The sequence below is a fragment of the Egretta garzetta genome, unplaced genomic scaffold (assembly GCF_000687185.1).
Source record: "Egretta garzetta isolate BGI_Z169 unplaced genomic scaffold, ASM68718v1 scaffold474, whole genome shotgun sequence".
Taxonomy (NCBI): Eukaryota; Metazoa; Chordata; class Aves; order Pelecaniformes; family Ardeidae; genus Egretta; species Egretta garzetta.
This window is the reverse complement of record NW_009259524.1, coordinates 411,011-430,936: the sequence shown is the minus strand read 5'-3', so window position 1 is coordinate 430,936 and position 19,926 is coordinate 411,011. Positions and strand designations below refer to the sequence as shown.

The following is a 19,926-nucleotide window of genomic DNA, read 5'->3' as shown; positions in this document are numbered from 1 at the left end:
TATGTTGCCCTGCTTTAAAGGTTGAGATGCGGTACTGTCTCAGTCCTTTATGCAGCTTCGGTGGGTAGCATATGAAAGTTGAAAGGAAAACAACTGTCTCACAGCCATTGCAAAGGAGGTGACATTTAAGAAAAAGCAGGCCTGTTTTGTAAAAGATGAAAGGTCATGGTTAATAATCTCTCAAGGTGGCATCATGTGAATTCTTACCAAAATCCACATAAAAATCCTATACATTAATTATTGTCTTCCCTTCCCTTGCCTATCTTGGGCCAGGTCTTCACTTTTAATCTCAATGTAAAGAAAACAGATCAAAATAATGAATGAACTTCATTTGGCTTATGTGTATGAGTTTAAGACAGTTGGAGAATCTTTGTAGTATTTCAGCTGGCTTTGCATTTTTTTTTTCCAGAATTTTCTGTGGTGCAGCTTCAATTTACAGTACTTGCAAATGGATGATTTTGTGTACTTTGTCTTATTTTCTATTCTATATTGAATTTATATTAATGCAAAGGCTTATCTGGACTCTGCATCTTTGTATTACTGAGTAACAGGAGGGTTGAAATTATTCTTCCTATCTTCTTTGGTTTCTGGGAGTAGAAGGTCATTTTCCTTATGCTAACTTCTCAAGTAGATGTATATCTTAGTTTCCTAGCTGAAATGTGAATCATGATATTTCTAAAACTTTTAAAATTTTTTTAAAAAAATATATTCCTGAGTCTTCTCATGAGCTTCAAGCAATCACATATAAAAAGTTTCACTTCCTAAGTGTTAGGTAGTGCAACACTTGCACTCATGAGACCTTGATCTGAAATTAAAAAAAAATGAAGTTTACAAATTTTCTAGCATTTGTGGGAAGCTGGGCACTGTAGGAAGGTGGTCCAAGATATGGATGCACTACTTTGTAGAGTCTGATGAACAAAACCCTGAGAGGGATATGATTTTAGAGGCTAGTGGCACTACAGACCAGTGTCTAAGTATTGTCATGTTGGGAGATAATGGTGGGTTCTGGCCCCTGGGGTTAAAAGAGCAACAGTGGGATTGCTTCCAGAGGTAGGCCTGAGCCTTTGTTCACGTCAACAACCATTCTTTCAAAGAACAGTCTTCAAGGCTCGAGCTTCAAGTGTGTGAAAGTGCCCTCCCCATTCTAAGTCATTAAGGACCAGAAACAAATAATTAACAGGAACTTTTCTGAAATCCTGTATATTTTAAGCATGAGTTTTTCCATGCTGCTGTGGCATTTATGTATGCCATTTCAGTATGAAATGCTTTACTTCCAATGAATAGTGGAAGCTTATCTTGGTATATGTGCCATATAGAAGATGTTTTCCAAACACTAAAGAAGGATGGCTTGTGTATGAAGTCTGAGGATAGGCAAACAAGCTAAAAGAAGAGTAAGGAAATAATATATAGTAAGTCGCGTTGATTTGTGACAAAACTTGTACTATTATCAGAATGAAGGTCTAGATTAGATAAAACCAAATGTTTTAATGGTGTAAAATCCATCTAAGTCTGACTTAGGTTTCTAATTCCAAAATGGGAGTGATGAAACCCCTTGCTCAGCTACTGAAATGAGAGAGGCAGCTTTGGGCCATTATTTTAGTCAGCAGCACTATATGCAAAAATAGATTTCCAAAAGCAATGAGCTTGTCATTTGGAGACATCATTCTGTATGAATATAGAAAAAGACCCATAGGTGCTATCAGTCAGTTAAATAATGCTCTTACTTTTGTTTAAAGACTTGTGACAGAACTTAGTATTTTTGAAGGGATAACACATTACTGCATTTGGCATAGTTTTACTGTGAAGAAAGTAAAACGAATATAGTACTGTACTTTTGGCAATGATGTTTGTAAAATTCCTGAAAGTCTGGAAAAAGTGAATTATGGACAGATGATGCCCAAGTGCAATAATGAAAACAATGAAACCATTCAAATTGTGACATGGATGGTAGAACTGAGATTCCAGTTACAGCCTTCTAGTCCACTTCTATCTTGAAACTTACAGTAAGCTAATAACTGATTTGAAAGAAAGTGGAATCTTTATCTATATGGATTTTTAGCTTGGAAAAAATACTGAGAGCTACTGCTTTGCACAAGCAGCTACAGCACTCCTAGAATGTCCCTAGTAGGAAGAATCTCTTATTACAATGACTATGCTAGTAATCTGAGTTTCCAGACAGTGAAAAAAAACCCTTCCCCCTCACTCCCCCTTAAAATTTGGGTTTGAGGTCAGGAAAAATCTTAGACCCTTCTTCAGCCTGCTCCTCTATCATCAATGCATCTTTGCTGCAGAAAAACTTTATGTAATTTTGCACCCTTGCTATGGGAGTAGTTTATAGCTGTCAAAGCAGGAACCTCTTCAGAGGTTTTTAAATTATAAACAAGCATGTACAAAGGAACTTGGTCTCATGTTTGTGTAAGTAAAGAATACTCACGCAAATGTGAACATATGCATGTATGGTAGCTTTCTGTGCTAACTTGTTACAGGAAAATGTCAGTTTCAGGATTAGATACTTTAGTCTGATTACCTTAATCTGATTTCTGGGTTATGGCTTTTATAAGTGGTTATCTGTTATTAAACTGGCTTAACAAAATCTGTATTTTGCTGTGGCAATGGTGTATCACATTTACCTGAATTCAAAACTGGTTTTGCTAAACTGCAGGGATTTAAAATCCAGTGTTTGTTTTGTAACCAATGGTTTCAGTTGGAGAACATGTCCTACTGCAGGGTAGCAAACTAGTGTCAGTGGCTTTGCAGCAATTGCTTCTGTGTACTGGCTATGTCTGTTAAGTGAGGCACAGTAATAGATAGCAAGTGGTGTTTTTATATACAGAAGTAATTGTTTTCAGAAATAGCAATGATGATATATCTAGTCTTACAAGACAAACCTTTTCTTATTATATTGTACACTGAGAATACAAGTTACTTCGAATCATTTTAAATTGCAGAAAGATAAAGAATATATGGTTGATGGCTTAGAAACTTAAAGGATGATATACATGTATCATTGAAGGGGCTTGACTGGATAAAAGAAAAGCTATAGCAGATCAGACTAGACATCCATCTAGCTGTCCCTGAGAGCAGATGCCTAGGCAGGGATATAGGAGCATAACAGTCATGGGGTGCTACTTCCTAGAATGGTCTCTTGGACTCCACCAATGTGTGGCTTGGGATCTTCTGGGAACCAGAACTTGTCTTTTGAATCTAATAGTCCTTGATAGGAGTTCCTAATCTTGACATTATCCAGGTTTTTTTGATACACATACATTTTTAGTATCTGTGATGTCTTGTGCTGAAGTTTCAGGTTTTTGGCATGTGTCAGTACACCATGATTGCTTTTTGAAGTGTGTTTTATTGAGGTGGTATGTCATCCTTCAGACTTAAGCATTTTCTTAATCAGTTGAGTAGCTTGAACCTTCTTGAAAAGAAAACTGTTCAAAAGTTTGGCTTACTTAGTTGGGTTGGAATTGGCAGTCAGAACAATAGTGACAAAACAAAAAAACAAACAAAAAAACCCCCAAAATGATTAGGTACCTCTCTCACAGGTGAGTATTTAGCCTTGATGCTGCTCTTGTTCTAAGTGTTTCAAAGAATACACATTTTAAGTAATGCATAGTCTGTTACGAGAAGTGAAAGAAATAGAGTGTATTTTTATTTCTAAGCTAATTCTGAAAAAAGTATGTAGTAATTTTTATGTTAGTTTTTTGCTCAACTTGGCTAAGTGTAGTGTTTGGGATCACTGGTAGTCAGTATTGATTCTAAAATTACTTGTAAACATTGTGAATGATACACTACACTGAGTAAATCCTGGTTGGGTAGTCATTTTTGCCATGTTATGTGTGTTAGGAATGTTATGTCATAGATCTGTAAATGATAATTTTATCGGAAAGGAGAGACTCAGTCTTTATGGTTTGTATGTAAAAATGCAAAATACTCAAAATTACCATGTTTGTCTTTGAGCAGGAGATATTTTGAAAAACTTCCAAAATGGCATGTATGTAAAAAGACATATAAAAACAAGGTACTTCAAAAATTTCTGTAGTTCTCATTTCTCATGTTTCAGAATGATCTTAATTGAATAGTACATGCTCTTTGAAACTTTCCAGATAGTTAATATTGAAGTCTTTTTTTGTGGCATATATATGAAGACATGTAATTTTAGGTAATGTTACATGTGAAGGGGACTCAAAGCAGTAGCTCCTGTAACTCTTAAGTGGAATCTTTATGGGATAAAACTAATTGCAACTCTTTTCCTGCAATAAATTTTCATGCTTCCTTAGATTATTATATGTGCATGTTGAAAACCTAATGAGGTTTCTGTCATGAACAGGTGACATTCCTTGTGACACTTGTTCTTTGTTTTCTTTGTGCAAAGAAGTGGAGCATGGGCTGAAAAGTCTCTCTTGCTAGACATGTATTTAAACTGAGATTCTGTGCTTGTTTTTTTAAATATATATTAGATTTCATCCTTGCAGATTCTCTCAGATTCTCTCTTGATGGATTCTCTCTGTCAAGTCACCTGTTTGTCTTTATAATTAAACTTTTTCACTCTGGTGATTCAGAACAGCTGTAAACTCAGTTTGCCAGGCCATTGTTATCTCAGCAAATTGGTGAACTGTTGAGAGAACTGTTAATATTAATTTACCAAAAAAAGTAAGAGAGAAATCTTGATACTGGTTTGCTTACGTTTTATTTTAGATATCGCCTAGGATAAAGTTATTGTATTTTTTTACCAAACAAGAATCAGGCTTTAGGTAAGAGATTGTTTAATGATATTAAAGATCTTTAAAATATCTTGTAACTGCACACATTTTTTTTAAAGATGCTTGACAGCAAACCTCTGTTACCCTATTGAAAGGGAAATTATAATTCTGGGGGCAAAGAATGACAAACTAACACAGGAAACATCATAGCTGATTTTAGTCACTATAGCAACTTCTAGAAATAGTTTTTTTTTAAAACTATATTGAAGAATTTTTATGAAAGGTGATGGGTACCTTTGCTGCAAAATAAGATGAAAATCAGTGCTGCTCTGACTGTGCAAGAATGGAAGAGGAAGAATTTATCCTTTATGGAAAAATTCCCAAAGGAGAACAAAATTGTAGGCCTTGTGGGCTGTAAAAGCTAACCTTTATGTTATTTAACTTATGCTGTAAACTACCCAGAACTTTATATAGTTTTTGTGACGTACCTGTCATGTTTAATAAAAAATGGTATTTTTTTATCTTTTGATTAAAGGGCTTAGTCATAATATTCCAACTTTATGTAATTATCAATGCTGTATCAAATTAGTGTGTAAGTAAGTGTGATTTGATTAGAACATTATCAAGGAAGAGGTTTTATGAAATTCAGATCAAATCTCTTCTACCCTGCTGGAACAGTGTCTTTACAAAAAGAAATTTGTGGATCATCTCTTATCTTCTCCTTATTTTTCTAGAAAATGGAAGAGCATGTTTTAAATGTCTTTGGCTTCAGTTACAACAGTATAGAAAAGAATACAATTTATATATCTGACAAAAATTGAGTATCCTGAAAGTTAAAGCCAACTCCCTGTGTGAGACAAGCTAATGTTTTTTTTTGTTGTTGTTTGTTGAGCAGCATCAGTCTTCTGTACACTGGTTTGGCTACAATGCCAAGTACAAAGCTGTTAATTGTGAAGGGATTACTTTGAAGGAGTCTTTCATAATATGTAATACAAGCCTTGCTGTGATTTTCTTATTTGCAGGCATGCATTACAAATGCTTTAATTATTTCAGGCCTTTTAAAGTGAACAAATGCAGTAACATAATTAAAAGAACAGTATACTACATTACTTATTATTTTATTACATAGCAATCTTATTATGGCAAAATAGAGACATTTATGTGAATCATCTTTTTTCTTTTTTTTTCTTGTTTTTGTGAGGAATGAGTGTTTATTTGAAAGCATGCTTTTTGGTTACCTCTTCCTTTACCATATAAAAGGCAAATCCTTTTGAATCAGAATTTGGTACAAGGGCAAAGCTTCTCATGTGCCTGTGAGATTCATGAAAATAAGCATGTTTTCCATAACTTTGTTTTTCACAGGTGTTTGTCACATATTTGTTGCATATAAAGCTCAGTGATTGTTTTGACAACTTTAAATGTTCTGCAAAACTGTATAGTACTCCTGTGTGTTCATGTTTACAGGCTGTACATCTCGCCCAGGCAAGTTTCCAGATTGAGGCCTTTGGCTCCAAATTCATCCTTGACCTCACATTGAATCAGTAAGTGCACAATTTGAGGCTTTTCTCTTTCCTGCTCTTATTGTCTTTAGCTTATGGTACAAGGTCAGGTCATGTGAAATCCCCAGATCTGTAGAAAAATATGCTGTTATTCAAGTTTATTAATGCAAAATAACATTTAGCCTTTTTTAGGTGAGGTAACTGTTACCCTTGCTGACACCCATAACACACATACTTTAAATTTTATCAGTAATGATAAAATAAATTATGATAAATAGAGAGATTCCAGTACCAGTAGTGCTTGAAAAATGTGGATTTTCCTGTGCATTTTTTTATTTATTGGTGCAGATGTTATTTCAGTTGCTGAAGTCATTGTGTAGGAATATTGTAAATACTTGTATGAATGGCTTATCTTTAATGATCTGGAAAACATGCTAGTGTCACTATAATAATGAAGTTCCTAATGATGTGAGAATCCTAACAGTTTGGCTGTACTGAAAGGTACAGCTAGAGTCTGTTTACTAGCAAGACAGCCAATTTTACATAGTGGTCAGGTCTAGAAGATCTGATGTAATACAGGTCAATAGAGGTTTAGTTGTTTTTATCACATCTATTTATATCTCCAGCTGAAGGTATGGAACTACGTGTTTTTCTAAAAATTGTAATGAAGTTTTTTGCCACTGGAAGTGTACACTGAGAAAGTTTAAGAATAAGGTAGCAGCATAAATTCAGTACTAAATACTGGACAGGTAAAATTATCTACAGTATTGCTTTAGTGCATTTGCCCCTTCTGCTGCCCTTGAGCGTTTCAGCACACAAAACAAATCTACAGAAACAATTGCATACTGGTTTAAAAAACCACAATGTGTTCCTCGTCTTGAGATCCATATGAGGTCTTATTTTGGTCTTAACTGTCATGTAATGAAAGTTTTGTTAGGGAGAAAAAAGCAAGTTTATTAAATCTCTTTTCAAAGCAGCAAGCTATGGCTTTATAAAATTCACTGAACTGTTATATTTGCATATTTTGCTGCTTGGCTACTAATTATCAGATGTTTTGCTGTAAAGGTGAATTGGAAACATTTTTCCTTCACCCATGCATAATTTTGAATTTAGGATGCTCTTTCAATTCCATCTTTTAAAATGTGACACAGTCTTGAGTGGCTGGCAAAAGATGAGGTAGTATGAAGGCAGGGAATGGCACACAGAATGGAAGGCGAAAGAAGGCTTGAAGATAACTGGGTGTTCTCTAGCCTCTGGAAGAACTATAGTGTTGTGCAAGACTGTGGTGTTTTATGAGAGTTGAACCCATGTAGAGTAATGCCAATGGGGTAATCGTGACATATTTGTGAAGGGAACCTGTATCTAGTGGCCTCTAACCTACAGGGAATTTCCTCTCTTGGTCTGTTTGCACATCCAGCCAGTAGCGAGACTGAGCACACATTCCCAAGATGTCACTATACATAGGGTATGGCTGGTCACACAGACGATCACAGAGAAGAAACATTGCCTTTACTGGCACCACATATAAACACAAACAGCACTTAGGTGAGCAAGAATACAAACTGCCTGATAAAGTTCTTCTCCAGCTGATGGGAATTGGAAGTTTGCTAGTGAAACACACACACCAGCCCTCTGCTGATTCACACACATACCCGCATTCACAGGCTTAAATGTTAACACAGGCTTTAAGTTCATCAAACATTTATATCTAGGCCTGTGGTCTCTTACTTGGTCACCAGCTTAGACCTTAGGTCTTTCCAGATACAGGTATCCTCGCAGTTGTTGACTGACTTTGAAATTTGGTTTGCACATCACATCTATGCAGAATAGAGAGCAAAATTGCATAGAAAATATTACAAGTAGGACTCAATAAAAATATAGGACAGACTGTAGTGATCAGGTGCAGCGCTGGGCCAGACAAACATACTGACTTGCAGCTTATGCCTACTATGCAAATAATGACTCCTTTTTATGCCACTTCCTCTCTGTTTTCCCACTCTTGTTCCATCCTGATTCACCTTCCCTACCTTTGGCACTTCCCCTGAACAACTCATAAAAATGTTTGCACATTTCCACAAGTCCCTGTGGACTCCTATAATAAGTTTGTTCTTTCCCAGGAGACCCATGATGACATTATTTACCACTTCTTATCTGTTCTAAGGTTCTGGTTGAACCTCTTCAACATCACACCTGAGTGGCTCCTTCCATGGCCCCTTAGTCAGTGACCTAACAGAGATGATAAAGACCAGAACTCTTATCTCCTGTTCATTAGGGTTTGTGCATCTGGGTGTTTGTTGCTTTTCCTGTCCTAGTCCTTTTTGCTCAATGGCTGTTAACCAAATACCATCACAAGCCCGATAGCTTTACATTCCCCATATCCTTGCAGTGTTACATATTGTCCAGCCCTGCTGTTGGTCCTTGCTTATTTATAGCAACAAATGGTCCATAAAGAAAGTAAATATACATATTTTTTCCAACTTTGGTTGCTTTATCAGCAATCAAGAAATGCAGTGTCTTTCACTTGAAAAAGAGAGAGGGAGATCACTTGCTGTGTACCTTATGCAAAGTTGTTCTGCTCTTGGGGTATCAAGAATCTTCTTACTGGCTATATGTAAGGTGCAGGATGTTTAGGTGCTTTACTGGTATCCCAACCATTTGCCTCTTTATACATTAGGTTTTCTCTAGCTTCCTAAGTGTTTTTTGACTCATAAACATTTGGTGCTCTGTCTAGTTCTGCTCCAAAAAATAAAAACCTGTCCTACTTTTTGACCTGACATAAGACTCTCAAACTGTAAGTCATAAAACTTGTAACGTCATAAATTGTAAATACCCATAGACAATGATTTGAAAAAGACCCATTCTCTTATATTAGATTTATGTGTTCAGCAAAATGCTGCCTATGGTGCTATGTTGGATTACAATGAATTTTAGTTGGCATACTGGTATTACTAATATCTGGTCAGAAAGAAAGGGAGAACAACAACAGGGCCACAGACTTGAGCTGTTACATGCTATTGGCCAAAGTAATCTAGTTGCATGTGAAATACCCTTGATTATGTTGAATATATATTTATCAGTTATTCTAAGGTGAGTTAATGTCACCTACTCTGTGTGTGTGTATTCTGGTTTTGCTCCTGCCTTTTTTAGGAAAGTTCTTCAGGTATATAAAGCTAAAATCAGAGGATGGTGGCTGTCTACAGACAGGTTCTAGTTTTAAATTTTCTTTACCTCTGTTGGAATCTGTGTGATTGCCTACATTCTATGTTCCAGCTGCTCTTTTTCACAGCAAGTATTATAACCAGGATGTGAAGAAAATTGGATATTCACTTGCATTAATAACTGTCAAGATTTTGTAAGAGGAACAGGTGGCAATCTGAAAGTTTCTGGAGCATATTAATACAGATTTTTCCTTGATGTTTTCTATCTTGCTGTAGTGCAATGGCACAAACAGCTTGAAAGAAATATAAGCCCATCAGACCTATTGCATGCAGTGTGCAGAGACAATTCAAATGTAAGATTTGTATGGAGTTTGAATGGGTAATCAACTTTTAAGTTGCACAAGGCTTACAGGTGTTAACAGCTGAAATATAATTTGTTATCCTAAAGGTCATTGTTGGCAGCTTTTTCTGACAAGAAGACTCAGGAAAAAAAATAAGTTTTGAACTCTTTAACAAGGTGGGCTCTTCTGAATTTTCAGACATCTTGCCCCTTGTTACACTTAAATGTTTGACCAATTTCAGGCTGTCAGTGTGATGTCATTTATGACAATGCATAATAATTGCAGACGTGGATTATGGAAATAATTTGATGCAAAAGTAATATTTTTTCTAATCTGTAGTGGATTAAATAATGTTTTTTGTTAATGCTCTTTGTACAAAAATTAAAGATTATAGACTACTAGTGGGGAAAAAATGAATCCCATTTGAAAAGTTAGGCTTTTTATAATTCAACTGTGATTGCACAAACTCGATAAAGTGCCTGCGCAATATGTGTAGCATTGTCTCAGAACCCATTTTACATAAAAAGCTTTAAAAAAGTGTTAATTAATTTCAGTAAATTGCTATTTTTGTCATCAAACAATACCATCAATTAATTTGTTGTAACAATGTATTCGAGTAATCAGTGATCCCAGTATATCCGAACAATTTCTTATTTTTTCATTTATGTATTATATGCATAAACAAATGTCTGTGAGGTGCTAAAAAATTATTTTTTAATGTTCTCTTTTCCACCAACATGTAAAAGGCTTTTAAGTTGCTGTTGTTCTGTTGAAGGACAAGTGTTTCTGCAGGTAACTCTTATGTTCTGGTTAAAGATATCAGTCTTTATGTTCCCATGTAGTACTAAAACATATTAGAGAGCAATACTGCCAAAAGCAGTGAATTAAAAATGTCTACTTGCTGTTTTTTTAGTGATAAGGGGAGTTGGCTATATTGTCTGGCAGTTTTCAGCTGATGGTCTAGCACCAGTCTACAAATAGAGGAGTCTTCTCGAGTACTACGGGCTGGGGCCCTGCTAGAGCCTTCCCCCACTGGTACTATGGTGGCTGAGGCACATACAAGGAACGGGGAATTAGATACTTGAGCTGGACAGAAACAGAAGTTAAAAAACAAAGACAAAAACTTTTTTCCCTTCCTACTGAAAACTTCCCTCAAAATTTAGGATTTTGGGGAAGGAGAAGAAAATTGCCAAAATGAGCCTGTATTTTTCAGCTTTTCTTTCTTTTCCCTGTAGAATTCCATCTTTCCAAGAAAACCCATTTCCAGGAAAATAGATTTTTCTTTTCAATGAAGAGATCATATGAAAAAAATCTAGCATCTTTGTCATGAACTGAAAAAAACCCCACCACATTTGACTGCAACATGACTTAAATATTTGAGATGTTAAAATATGATGACTTGTGAGCAGTCTCTTGTATGAAGTGCAGCATTACAGCCAACATATTACAGCCAATTTTATCTATCAGTTTAAAGCTTATAACTGTTATGTAGTCTTTGTGGTATATGTTTCTGTAGGGCTGAATTTAACTTGAGAACAGTCCCAGAGGAGATTATGTTGTTAGCATAATTTAAAAAACATTGGGGCAGCAACTGGATTATTTGAGAATCTATCTGATTCTTGTTTTTTCTCAAAATTATTTTTTTAATGGAAATTTGAAAACTAGTCACAGTTTTCCAGAAGGAAAGTTCAAATATTTGTAACATTTCCTTAAATAAAAATGTAAACATTTAGGGTACTAAATGGATCCTATAAAATGCACAAGCTATGTAAATTAAATGTGATAATATTACTGTGGCAAGTTTAGTCTGCTTTTTAAAATTTGTTACAGATGAGATGCAAGGAACTTGGTGTTGGGATTTTACAACAATGCACTTACTCAGTGGAAGTACCCATACAGTCTTGAGTGTCTCAGCTGTAGATAACAGCTCTGCTGCCTCCTTTACCACTCCCAGAACTGCAGGCAACCCATGAAAAGTTATCATTTGCAAAAGTTATCACATGCAAAAAGACTTAGAGACAGATACTAAAACCTCTCCATATTTTTCAAGAAATAATAATGTGTGAAAAAAACTTTTTTGTAACTTTAAAAATTATAAAACCCTGTTGGTGTCAATAAGCTTCCTTTTCAATTACTGTGTTCAACTGTAAATTAGAAGCATTAATTATAAGCAATATTTCAGTTATTCTGTCTTTTTAGTATTTTGTTTCTGTAATTTTAAATTTTTACTACAGTTCTCTTCAGGTACACTTTCCCATCCTGTCACTAAGGTTATCATAAAAAAGTGTATTTTATAATATTATGTATGCATGAGCATTTGTATGTTCATGAATGTGCACTGTCTAGTGTTTTACTCATTCACTCATCCAGGAATACAGTAGGAGGCAGCACGAATCCTGCCATTGGCTTGCACTCCTAGTTCAATGTCTCAAGTATTTCTCAGCAGTATTTCCAACTTGTCATTTGCTTCTTTCATTCCTCCTAGAACTTTCCATGTCAGTCCTTTTAATATTTTTTCTTCTTTTATAATCTCATTTTTCTTCACCTCATCCCCTTCTCTTTAGCAAATATTTATAAAATAAGACTGTAGTGTATGTGTCTATTTCTATGTATATTTTACAGGGGAGAACTTATAGGAGTTATGTAGAAATTAATGTTGCATTCCCTGACTTTCAAGCACTCAAGTTTTGGAGTCGTCTGTAGTAATTATGTTATGTCCTTATGCCTGCTGTGCAATGCATAGGTAGAGTTGTGCTCCATAGGATGGCAATCAATAAAATTGACAGCAGACCTTATTTCCAAAGACTAAGAAACTCAGCATAGGCTAATTTGTTTGAATTTTTTTTTTTTTTTTTTTTTTTTTTTCCCACTGATGTAAGAGCTCTTGGGTTGTATGTTCCTGCATGGGATCTGGGAGCCTCTGGGAAGATAGATCTTAAAGAATATGTCAAAAAAACAATCAAACAAAACAAACCCCAAAACCTGAGAGGACATGCTGTTTGTCTTTTAAAATATGGACATTGATGGTGTGAATGTTTGTTCTCTTGTCAGACCACTTGCTTGTGGAGTGCAAAGACTTTATCCTGTGCACTCCTGATCCTGGATTTAATTGTGTGGATCTCACACCCTTCTGAACAGTTTTAGTGAGGCTGAAATCTTTGCATTTGGAACTAGTATAAAGCCTATGTATGCTTTACATATGACTGAATAAGTTCCCAAGAGCCTATATCACTGATTTTAACTTAATTCAACGACAGAGCTAAAGTTGCACTATACAGTTCAACGTGGAATCATGGATTAAGGGAAGCAAAATAAACTTTTAGTTTGCTGGAGTACCAAAATGTATCTCTGATTCTGCTGTAATTGTTAGGCTAATCTGAAGGTGGTCAAGCCAGCTCTCTAAGTATAAATAAAATTATTTCATGAGTTTTAGAATAAAATAAGCAAAAAAACCCCAACATATCTGGTTGGATTTTTCCTTCATATCGAGAGTTGGTTTAAAGTGGACTGCTATCATGAGACACAAAGTATCAGAACTTGTGGAACATTCAGTGAATTCTTTAAGAGGAGAAGAAACTCAAGTTTCTTTTGTATATAAAAAAGCTTGCTTGAAATGAAGGAAGCTTTGGCAAATACAGTTACCATTGAATGAGACCATTCTGTCAAACACAGACAGAAGGCCTCAACCTTACAGTACAGGTTAATAAAATTCTTACTGAGAATTCAAAACTACCTGTTTTCCAAGCTGGTGATAGAAGAAAGGGATCAATTAAAATGCAGTATTGAATGAACTTGAACAGTTGTTTAAATTAAATCTTTGTAAATTGTTGTTTTAGGAAAGTTCTGTCGTAGCAAATTACTTTGAGGTATTTTCCATGACACAGTACTTGTATCTTCTGTAATACTGTCTAGCCATTAATTTCTTCATGTCCTTTTACATAGCATTTTTTAAAGTGATGTATCTTCAGTGCTATGGTAAAGGAAAATATGGTGGAAACTGAGCAACATACTGTCCTTAATATTCTGAAGAACTCTTCAAGTTCCTACTTTCAAAATGCTTGCTGAAGTAGCTATTAAAATACAGCATGCTCCATTCTTAGATGGAGGGCTTCAGGACATAACTGGAGAAAAGATCATGAAGAATTTGTTGCCTGAACTCCCATGAACTGACTCGGGGCTTCTTGCATTGAGGGAGATGAACTGATCCAGAAAAGAAGCTGGAGCATTTTCTGCACCATTCTATACAACTTCGGAACATGCTTTCCCATCAGTCTTTTTTGGAGATCTTTCCCCATTTAAGGACCTCTTGAAAAATACCTAAAATATCACCTACATAATTTCAGTTTAATAAACTTGTCAGGTCATCATTTTCTCTACCTGAAAGGCAAGCCAAAGAAAAGCAAACAACAAGAGCAAGACACTGCAAGAAGTAATTTTTAAATAAGTATACGCTTTACTGTTATAGAATCATTATGATATATTAATAGTAGGAGTGGGGACTTTCTTTGATTCCATAGTTATGAAAAAGTTAACCTATAAACCTCCATCATCAGTTGTTTCTTTTAATTGCTTGTAAACACAGATGCTTGATCCACGGTATTACATTTTGATTTTTAAGCTCCTTGAAGATAATTTAAGAAAAAGTAGTGAAACCTTGCTGTGTTTTTTAAAAATAACAATGAATATTTGCAGTATATTTATTCCTTGTAGACACTCTTGTCAGAGCAGCTTCAAAGACAGCGGCCAAGTAAAGACTGCAATAAATGCATGCTAGACAATAATAAATTCTCATAAGAACAGTTGATTCAACAAAGCTTGTGGATATAATTGAAACTGGTAAGAGAAACAAGGCTATGGATGGCAGTTTCATTAGATGATGGTGTCTTGATGATCTAACAAAATGCTGTAGCAAGGTCTCAATTTGTTTTTCACATCTTTATATGCTACTGATGGGTGTTCTGTTAAGTAATTCAACTAAACTAGGTTGCTCAGATGCTAGTACTGAGTTTGAGTCATTTCAGAATACTTCAAAAATAATAAATTATTGCTTGGTAGTAGCTTATTATAAAGGTAATTTAAGAAGTGTGGAAGAAAGATAATTTACCCCCCCCCCCCCCCCAGGCTGTGTGCTAGGTTCCTGGAAACTAACTTGGGTATTTGTGTATGAGAGAGCTTTTAGTCATTTCATACCCTTTACCTACCCAAATCAGTTCTTTTCATCCAGGATAGTTAGATGCCAGCTGAAGTAAGCTGCTTTTCACACTGCAGCTCTCCTGCTAATGAAAATGGTAGCAGTGAAATATGTGCTGGAGAAGTGGATGTGAGTTCTTCAGAAAGCATCTGCTGCTTGCTTTAACAGCTGGCCTGTCTTCAAAGGCAGCAGCTACAGGGAGTGGCATATCCCTTTGCTGCTGATTTTGCATCTGTCAATATAACTCAGAAGAGCTGGTGATGCAGGACAGCTTAATAAAAAGTTGCCTAAGACAATCAAGGCAGGATGGGAAGAACTATAGAAAAGGACACAGCAGACTAAATTTTTTTTTTTCATGAGTTCATTCAGCATGTTACAATTTCATGTGTTCATTGTAAGGCATTATACTAATGCGTCACCAGCCTAAATACGCTTTTGTCTGATCTGATCATGACTTACACAATTGTATCAATTAAAGTTTGCATTGTGTCTGGTGCTCATAATATTGAAAAACAAATTCACTGTACTGGATGCATTTCTGCTTGATCAAAGTGTAAATAGATCAACTGAAAGGTGACAAAACACAGTCCAGCATAGATGAGCGACAAACGTATTTTCTAAAATTCAGGGCTGCCTTTCAGAGGTAAACTTAGGCATTCTGTAAATGATAATGAACGAATAATTATTTTGTGATGTGGAGACCCTACTTTATGCATGAGTTCTGTATTTCATTCCTCAGGCACTAGTACTTCTCCATGAGCTCTTAATCAGGGTATTGTAGGCCTTTCTTTTTGATGCCACTTGCCTAAAGGATCCCATCACACCTACTGGTGAAATTACAGTGCTCTTCTGTGTATCTGTCTTTCACGTTGGAAAAAATGTTTGAAAGTTATTTTGGTTAAGTGTTCTTTTTTTTTTTTTCCTTTTCCTTAAATAAATTCTCCTGTCTTTTGTCAGATTTGTCAGCAGTAATAACGGGTAAAAGGTTTGGTAGGGAAAATTTGCAGTAGCAGTTTTATGCTTATTTTTACAGCGGTTGTTATTCCTGGAGCTTTAGCAAAATATAGAACAAGCTTCCTTACCCAAATTCTTTTTCTTTGCAGCAGTAGTGGAACATTTTTGCTTAATTTTTCAGACGTAGACTACTCCCTGCAATATCACATTTCAATACTAATGATTTATAAGCACAGTTATGGATGTGTTTGTACTGATTTTGCTATGAATATAGAGACCAGGACAGAGATTAGCTTTATTATAGAAATATCTGGTTGTGTGTACTAGCAGAGCCATGCTGGAAAATGCCTGCAGACATACTGTCCCCCTCCCTTTCCCCACTCTTCCCCTGAATAAGATCATGGTTGTCTCAGATTAGCAGTATACATTGAGGGATTTCTGGATGATTTAAAGTAAGGTGTTCTTTAGGATGTTTGCTAGTGTAGACAAATACTTGAAATAGGAATAAGTGATACAAGGTACCTGCTAAAAATCAGGTACCTACCAAAGTAGTGGCATACAGTTTAAGGAGAAACTGACTGATTTTTTTTCAATGGAAAGTTCAAAATTCTTGCTGCCCTGTGGGAAATACTAAGAGAAAAATGCCCTTGCAATGCATTAGTGGTTATGTGTGACGAGCTTAAGAACGTAGTAACGATCAGAAACTAGTGTCGAATACCCTGTTACAGTGTAGCCTGGGGACAGGTACTTAGACTTTCTACTTCAACTTCTAGGTGGTAGATACTGTGTTACATTTGGCAAAGGGTGTTTCACAAATTAAAGGTAGGGTTTGTATACAGCATGGCATTTGTGAAGTATATAATGAATAGCAGGACTCAATTTTCTTTGGAGGGTATTTGTTCAGTATGGAGAATTTCATCAATGTGCCTTGTATCCAGCAGATCCCACAGGACAGTAGCATTGGAAAGTCAGCGATGAGTGTAGACTACTGAGAGTAGAGTCTACTGGAAAAGTCGCTGTCTGCTGCACCCTTGCTTTATACTTGTAACGTATATATATAGGAGTATTCCATCATAAGCATGTCTTGTTAGATATCCTGTCATGTGGGACACTGTTTACTACCTGAATCAGGAATCTCTTTTCAGTTGGAAGTAATGAGAAGCTAAAGAATGGAAAAGGTTGGCAGATGAAGGAAACAACTAGGTTACAACAGAAGTTTGACCAAAATCCAAGAAAAGAGCGCTGAAGTCTGGAAAGATTCTGCAAAGGGTGGAGTAAAGAAATTTTGAGCAGCTTTTGTGTCACATGAAATGGGATAAATGTAAGAGACAAATGCTGTAATTAAGCCACAGTTAGTTGTGAGTGAGTATACACAGTGGGAAATCACCTACTGCAAGTCTTACAAGATGCCAAAAAGCACTAGATGGCACTGAAAGCAGTTGTGAGATCAGTCGTGTAAGGTTACTAGAAAGAGGACAAATGCTCTTTCAAGTTGAGCATTGTTCCAGTGTTTAACCATCCTCAGTGATTTTTTTAAACTTGTATCTAATCAGAATTTTCCATTTTCCCACTTGTGTCAGTTACCTCTAGCCTTGTCTATACCATCCCATTAAGTGCTGAGGAAGAAAAGGACCTTATCAGCACTCTAATGTTTAATGGCTTTGTATATGTAATCCTCTTTAGAAGCTTCAAAGCTTGCCATGTTGAAGTGAATGTTTGCACCATAGTCAAGTGCCTACACTATTATAAAGCATTTGTATTCTCTTGCAGAAAATTTATAGCTTACTGTAATACAAACAGAGAAAGTTAAAATGATTTTATGCAACTGAATTTATTTTTAAATATGCACTTTAAAAATAAATCTATTAAATATTGCTATCAAAATGAAGGTTAAGACAAATGATGAGACTTAGTAATTATTCATGGCTATTAGTGTTGGTTTCACAGGCACGGAGTGCCCATAATGTGGTCTGTTAGTTCCATGAAAAAGGACTTTTAAAGAGAACCACTGGTAACTGACTTCTGCAGGATTTTCTCTGAGAAGATAGATAGCACCTGATAAATGTGGCATGAAGAATTGATTTTATGAGCCAGTAGTCCCAGAGTTAGTGTGTTATCAGGATTGCTAATAGCCTAATCTGAGTTTGAGATACCCATTATCATAAGTTGTTTTTAATCGTGAATTCCCATCAGAGCTATTTTGTCAGACCAAGCTTCCATAATGTTGATATTTGTTATTCATAGCAACCATATTTTTGTTTTGATATATGCACCACTATCAGACCTATATTCGGAAGGGTGCAGGTTTAGAGGCTTGAAAAATGCTGAGAATTCTGGATGACATAAAGTAAAATGCTTATCTTGCATATATGATGGGGCCAGTTAACATATTTAACTGCTTTGCTCTCCCTGGGTCGCTATGCTGCAACCCTGTTTGTAACAGGGTGAGAGGGCATTGAAGTTATCCCAGGGTATGTACAGGCTAGCTAATCTTATTTTAAAAAAAAAAAAGAAGAATTGAAAATGTAAATTATACACTATATGAAATTTTTATGCTTCAGAAATTTATCTTGCCAGAGGGAAAAATAAGAGTGAGGAAAGAATCTGAGAAGAAAAAGTGAAAGGAAGAAAAGGGGGGTAGTATGGGGCTTTTTGTGTGTGTGTGTTTGTTTTTAAGAACATTAATGTTTTTGGAAAAAAAGGAATATTTGCAGTTGTGAAAGTGAGGTACAGGTAAAATATACACTCTTGTCTTTGGAACAGTCGTGTATGCATTTGTTCAGCTTTATATATACTCCGTTTAACTTTTAGATAAAATATAAAACTTAATTGAAAACAGTAATGAACCAAACATACATTTTTTCAGTACCATTTACTGGCAGCAAAGTTCTGAAGATGTGAGATTTTTATTTTTTTTTTGCATATTTAAAAGGATGGTAATCTAATTGTAAAGCTAAAATACAGGGGATTAGGTTGCAGCATGAAATTCACCCTTCTGCAACACCCTCTGACTTCCAGTGTACCAGCAGACCATTTACTGGACACAAGCTGCTTAATTTTTTAAAAATTATTTACAAAAAAATAAAAAATGGTTTGAAAATTCTAACAAAACCCCCCAAACCCACCCATAGCAGTAGAACAGATGTTCAGATTTTTCTCATGTTGATTTTTCCTTTCTTTGACAGTGACTTGTTATCTTCCAATTATGTGGAGATTCACTATGAAGATGGAAAACCAAAGCTTTCTAAGGTATTGTGCTTTTAAAATGTGTCAGAATGATCTTTCTGAGGGAAAAATGCCAATAAAATGTTAAAAAAAGAAACAAAGTTTTGCAGGACTTAAAAACACAAGAAGCCTTTTTCCACAGATACGACATAACTGTGATCTCATCTTGTAAGAATACCTCAGTAATACAAGAATTACTGTACAAAAAAGGAAAGCTGTGTGTTGAGGTGAGGGATAGGCAGTGTTAGCTGGTAGTAGTGAAGACGATCCAGATACTGCTAGAACAATTACATCTTGTAAAATGTAGGGGATGGAAGGGTTAAAGTCACCATCAGTACAGTCTTCGTTAATTATTTACATGTCCTTAGCACAAAGTGCAAGGGGAAGAGATAATGGTAATGTATCACCTTCAAACAAACCAAAAAAACTTGCAGTGACTTTTCTTGGCAAAAATTACTCAGTTGTGAAACAGAAAATTAAAGACTTACCTCTAGAGGTTAAGGTTTCAGTTATTACAAAACCAGCATATTGCTTGTCATCCAATTAATTACATTTGTCAAACTAGCTCCCAAATTGAATTCAGTGCCATAGACTATTGATCCAAAGACAAAGAGATTAAAGTTATGCAAGATAGTTCAGCCCTGACTAACGGAACCAGATCAGTCTTTTTGTTTGTTGTAGTAACAAAACGAGGACTGGTAAGTTCCTAGGAAGGTTATAAACTATATTCTCAGGGAATCACATTTTTCATATTTGGTATGAATGCTGGGATGTTTGTTGTGAGCTTATTACATGTGAAATATATCTCTAGAGTGGAGGCAGGTAAGCATTCAAGTTGTATGTATGCCTTCAGGA

General features: G+C 35.6%; 1 protein-coding gene across 1 annotated transcript in view; it reads left to right on the top strand.

Annotated features, from left to right (window-relative positions):
* Positions 1-19,926, top strand: part of ADAM23 (ADAM metallopeptidase domain 23) — a gene marked incomplete at its 5' end in the record, with an annotated part of 73,946 nt that overhangs the window by 5,255 nt on the left and 48,765 nt on the right. The window contains 2 exons of the mRNA XM_035893040.1: positions 6,168-6,244; positions 19,032-19,095. Of these exons, the coding sequence (XP_035748933.1) occupies positions 6,168-6,244; positions 19,032-19,095 (141 nt within the window). The remainder of the gene's footprint in view (positions 1-6,167; positions 6,245-19,031; positions 19,096-19,926) is intronic.